The sequence below is a fragment of the Miscanthus floridulus genome, chromosome 3, assembly GCF_019320115.1.
Source record: "Miscanthus floridulus cultivar M001 chromosome 3, ASM1932011v1, whole genome shotgun sequence".
NCBI lineage: Eukaryota > Viridiplantae > Streptophyta > Magnoliopsida > Poales > Poaceae > Miscanthus > Miscanthus floridulus.
This window is the reverse complement of record NC_089582.1, coordinates 5070619-5076079: the sequence shown is the minus strand read 5'-3', so window position 1 is coordinate 5076079 and position 5461 is coordinate 5070619. Positions and strand designations below refer to the sequence as shown.

Below are 5461 nucleotides of genomic sequence, written 5' to 3'. Positions count from 1 at the left end.
CGTTATTTCCAAGACTGCCATGTGCCCATGTCACATCTATAATTTAGAATGAACATATCTACCTAGATAAACTATGTACCTATATAAACCAAACGAACCTATAATTTAGAATTAAGGGAGTACTAGAAAAACCAAAATGACTTATAATTTAGAACAAAGGAGTACTAGTAGTTACTATTATGACTCTCATCTCATGTGGGCACTTCCCCCTCCTCTAACAATGTTTGGCCTAAAAAATATATAAATGTGATTGAGGTGGCGATAAGTGTGCTCACTAGGAGAACCATCAGCAAGACATCGAGGTACATGGAAGTGACAGTGAGCGCCACAGTTCTCACCGTTGCCACCATCATCAGATACAGGCTTAGGACGATGTTGGAGAACAACAAGAACCCCGTGGTCTTGGCTGCTTCGTATTTGCTTAAGCCCGAAGGGAAGTGCCCGCTAATGGTAGTGATCATGGTGATGATGCTATCAAGTTGAGGATAAGGGCCGACAAGTCGAACATTAAGTCAAGGTCTTGACTGATTGTTGTGTTGTCGTCCTGCTTTGTTGCCACACTCCATGCCATATTTTGCGTTGGAGAGTGGCCGCAATCATTATTATTAGCAATACCAAGAGAATAAGGTATCCATAGTCCTTGTCGAATGAGACGAATATGCCAAATGTCATCAGCATCAGATGGAACGATGATATATATACCAAAGCCCTTCCCCACCTTGGTTTCATCCTCCACGAAACCAAGTCAGCAATGATGGCCACGAAGAAGGCAGCTGAGGTGGCGATCTTGACGACAGTGTCTCCAGTGGAGTATGGTTTTGGAGAAACAAGGAACCCGCTGTATGTGGAAATGGCAAACCCAATAGCCTGCTGTGAGTATTTGGAGCAACGCTCCTGCTGTTCCACTATCTGATCGGCTGGTGTGCAGTGGATGACGATGGCCTGCTTATATTCCACAGAAAAGAAAGGATCAGCTATATATGCATGTCGTATGTGGTCAGTATTTTTAATCTCAACATTAACAAACTTTGTAGTTGTGCAGCCCTGTAGGGGCTTTGGGAACTATGAAAATGCTTATGCTTTCAGAATGGTTGCTACTAGTCGGCCATGCCAACAGCCAACTTCGTATAAATTAATAGAATGCTGATGAGCTTGTGAGAAATTGGCTAATTCTGTGCACTATGGACAAGAAACAGCTAGCAGAGCAAAGGTGTTCGCGTCAAGGACAGAATAGCAAACATTTCTGAAAGGATTGCTAGATAGAGGAGTGTGAGTAACAAATGTTGTTGTTCTTTGACAAACATTTATTGGACTAGGAGTTGGAAACATTACCAGAAGAGATAAAGAAGATGGCGAGAGAAAGATAGTAGGTTTGACGATGTTGTCAAATCTGGCAATTGATCGACCAGGAGATACTGTTTACCGGAAGAGAAGATGGAGAACATGGGAGAATGTTTCTGCTATGCTATATTTAGGAGCTGTTTGGATTGCTGTGTGATTATAATAATCAAATTATAATAATCAAATTTTGATCCAAATAGGATTTGATTATAGGATGGATTATATAATCAAAACCCATGATTACCATAATCCCATAATCCAAGTGAAACAAGGTTTTAGGGGATTATGGATCCTGAAAGTCTAAATTGGCCCCCAATTAAATGTCCAACTTGGCAAACTAGTGAAAAAGATAGAAATTTCTCACTTTAACCAAACACAACCGATTACCATAATCTAGGGACCCAAACACTCTGATTATTGTTGTCCATAATCCTAATTATAATAATCCTATGCATAACCTAGATTATAATAATCCAATTGAGATCGAAACAGGCCCTTAGTTTGTTTCGGTGGTGATATGATAGACTAGGTGTATACGTTGAGTGAGTTGTGCGGTGTTCTAACTTTGAACTTGTTATTGGGCTGGAAGTGTCTAAGTGCTGAACTTATTATTGGGCTCGAAGTGTCTGGAGTTATTAACTACTGAGATGGCCTTATAACGCAATAAACGGTTGTGTTCATGCACGTGTCTTTTTCTATGCTCCTAATACTTGGGATGAAATTCTGAAAGCCAAAGAGAGGGAGAGGGATTTTTTTAAAATAATATTTTTTAAATGATTAATTACAAATCTGGTTGTTGTTTGTAATGAATTGTAAATTTAGTAGCCAGTCGGCTTCTGGAGAACAGTGTTATTACCACTATGTCGGATGAATAAATGATCAAATGACCTAAATAAAATTTGTAGATCTTGGAAAGTTATGAAACTCTGTAGTTGACAACTTTTTGATTTGAAATCATGTTGCAAGGAAAACTACGTTTGAATTTCTAAAATTTAAAATTCAAATTTTGTAAATGACCTTGGATGGAGAAACTACCAAAATGAAAGTTGTAGATCCCAAAAATTTATGAAACTTTGTAGTTGATAGCTTTTTTATTTGAATTCATCTTATAAAGGAAAACTACATTTTAATTTCCAAAAATTGAAATTTGAATTTTTTATACGACCTCGGATGGACAAATAACAAAAATAAAAGTTGTAGATGTTAAAAAGTTATGAAACTTTGTAGTTGACAACTTTTTGATTTGAAATCATCTTATCATGGAAAACTACGTTTGAATTTCTAAAATTTGAAATCTAAATTTTGTAAACGACCTCGGATGGAGAAACTACCAAAATGAAAGTTGTACATCTGGAAAAAGTTATAAAACTTTGTAGTTGCCAACTTTTTCATTTGATATTGTTTAGGGTCCCAAATAGTTATTTCAAAATCAGATAAATATAAAATGGCTAGGACGAAAATCTCATTTTGACATAAACAGCTTGCAGGTGGAGTGGTTAGGGGCTGTCGGGCTGAAGATGCAAAGCAAGAGGTCAGGGGTTCGAGCGCTAGTGGCCGCGAAGCGTGTGTTTTTTCACACGAAAAATCACGTGATTTGTGAACGTATGCATGCTCGTGGAGAAAATCGTACGCAGAAAGGAAACAGAAGTTATCCGCCTATGTATGTTTGACTCTAATTCAGAACGTATGCATGCTCGTGGAGAAAATCGTACGCAGTAGCCGAAGCCAGTGAAGTTATTCTGCTGCTCTTCGATCTCATTCTCATCTGTTGGAGTGCAGTAGTCGACAAACACCTGTCCGCCGCCCAGGAAAACAAAGATCAGCTATGCAGAGTGTGAACAAAGCGAGCTAGCTGATGCTGATCTCACCGTGCAGATCACTTGTCGACGAACTCGAACCGGAGCTTCTTCGAATTCGCGCTGTGAACTTCCGAGACGCGACGCCATCATCTCCTTGCGTTTGCCCAGTACGATTGGTGCGGATCTGCTCTGGTCCGTCATTGAATCCACCATTGTACCTGCTGAGCAGACAAAAAAGAAAACAGCAGATAGGTAGCTAATTAAAGCTGCGGATGGTGTGAAGCGACGCTGGGAACTTGGGAATTGGATCACGAGAAATCAGAGATGGTGCACTTGTATTTATATACAAGCTGACCCAAATTGCGGGGAGGGGGGGTGGGGGCACTAATTTCATTTTTTTTTGTACGACGGTAACAGGCCGAGAACTTGTGTGGCCCGAAATGAGCTAGAAAGCTCAAGGAAAGGCACTGGCCCCTTGGGATGTCATCATGCCACACTAAACTACGATATATCCTACTTGCTCCGTCTCAAAATACTAATCATTTTAACATTCAAATTTTGTCCTATGAAATATTTTACTGTAGAAAACAGACGCTCAGTGGAGATAATATGTATGGAGGATGTGTGTGCGCTTGCAAGTGTAAGAACTTCGGTCTGATGCTTCTTTGAAGAAGTCTGACGCCGATTTTTTCTGTTATCTAGAAAAATAACAGGTCACAAAAGTCTACAACTATTCTCGCGTCACTATTGTGTTAGGTGGTCAGATGGTGGGTCAACTTATATATCAACATCCACCACTCCGTCACCGTGGGCATTTTTTTATTTTTAATCCTTTTTTATTCAATATTTTAATAATAATCGCTCCCCAATTTTTTTTTGCGGATCTAGCCCTTTGCCACGCCAATGCATGTGGTGCGGCAACGTTATTTTGTCGGGCCGACGGCACTGGCGCGACCAAAATGGTCAGATCCGCAAAGTTTTTTTTTTGAGAGATTATTACTAAAGTATTGAATAAAAAGGGATTAAAAATATAAAAAGTCCTCACAGTACCTGCCGGCAATAATACGACTAATAAAAAGTTGTACATCCCTTCTCACCGACTAATATAAAGCTTGTACGGTTCTTTACCGTACGTAAACAATTGCAAATGGGACTTGGCCCTGCTATTCAAGAAGAAGAAGGCTGAACCTGTGGCAAGGAAAAAGAGCAAGACACGAGAAGGCAAGGGAGACACTGGTGGGCCTGCAGGGAAAGAGGCAGAACCTGAGGGCAATGGTGAAAATGACAGTTGAACAGAAATGCAGTAGAGAGAAGCTAGGAAGCCTTAAGGGCAACTTTCTTTTGGCTTATAGCTTTTTTTTGGCTCAGCTTGAGCACTCAGACAGAATGTAATTGTAATGGTGCATATCTTGGTCTGTCAACAGTTTGGTGAGTTTAGTTATTACAAACGGCTGTTAATCCTATGGACCTGGTTGTTGATATATACATGTTAAGCATGGATCTGTGAACTTCTTCTAATGCATTTTTTCCCAATGAATCAGACCTTAACTAAAAACTGGAATGTGTTGACCTGGAATGTAAGAGGCATCAATTCTGCCTGAAAATGGGATCCAGTTAGAAACAAGATCTCTGATGCTTTTCGTGATGTTGTCTGTCTTCAAGAAACCAAGAAGGAAAATATGGATGTATCTTTCATCAGGAAAATCTGCCCCCTAGCTCTAGATGCTTTTGAGTTCCTCCCATCAGTTAGGGCCTCGGGGGCAATTTTGATAGTTTGGAAAAGTTCAGTGTTTGATGGAGCTAAAATATTCAACAATGATTTTGCTTTATCTGTTGAATTCTGCTCCAAACATGACAATTCCAACTGGATCCTTACATGTGTTTATCGACCATGTACACCAGAAGGGAAAGGCTCATTTCTAAATTGGTTCAAAGAGATTCAAATGCCTGAGAACACAACCTTCTTTATGCACTTCTGTTTTACCTTTAGAATAGGATGGAGTACAGGAAATATTATCGTTACTGATTATTCAGAACACAACCGATGAGCAGACACAATTATTTTTTACCACTTTGTGGTACATATGGAAAGCGAGAAATGGTACTCGCCTCTAGAACCAATAATATATGGTCAGTTTGGCAGTTTGGCAAGTGCATAGTGCAGTTGCGGCTGAAATTAAAACGTCTACACTCTGCTTGGAAGAAAGGAATTTGCAGGGTCAGAATCAACAAGGCAATGACGGAGAAGAAAGGGCCAAAAAGATGAGGAACAGGTCCAACAACAACAAGGCAATGTGCCATGTTCGCTTGGGTTACTTTTA

At 39.8% G+C, this 5461-nt stretch overlaps 1 protein-coding gene across 1 annotated transcript; it reads right to left on the bottom strand.

The window, feature by feature from the left end:
* Nucleotides 1-507: 507 nt before the first annotated feature.
* On the bottom strand, nt 508-3416 carry LOC136543007 (uncharacterized). Its single transcript, XM_066535596.1, has 3 exons — nt 3210-3416; nt 3054-3134; nt 508-942 (listed from the first exon to the last, which is right to left on the bottom strand). Exons 1-3 carry the CDS (start codon nt 3351-3353, stop codon nt 508-510), a joined length of 660 nt encoding a protein of 219 aa, XP_066391693.1. The 5' UTR covers nt 3354-3416.
* Nucleotides 3417-5461: the final 2045 nt, after the last annotated feature.

Excerpts from the sequence above, each read along its gene's own strand:
- LOC136543007 (XM_066535596.1), bottom strand. The coding sequence starts at position 3,353 with ATGGTGGATTCAATGACGGACCAGAGCAGATCCGCACCAATCGTACTG. Across the intron at positions 3,135-3,209 it reads GTCGACAAGTGATCTGCACG|GTGTTTGTCGACTACTGCAC; the intron begins GTGAGATCAGCA and ends GGCGGCGGACAG. Across the intron at positions 943-3,053 it reads TCACTGGCTTCGGCTACTGC|GCCATCGTCATCCACTGCAC; the intron begins GTACGATTTTCT and ends GAATATAAGCAG.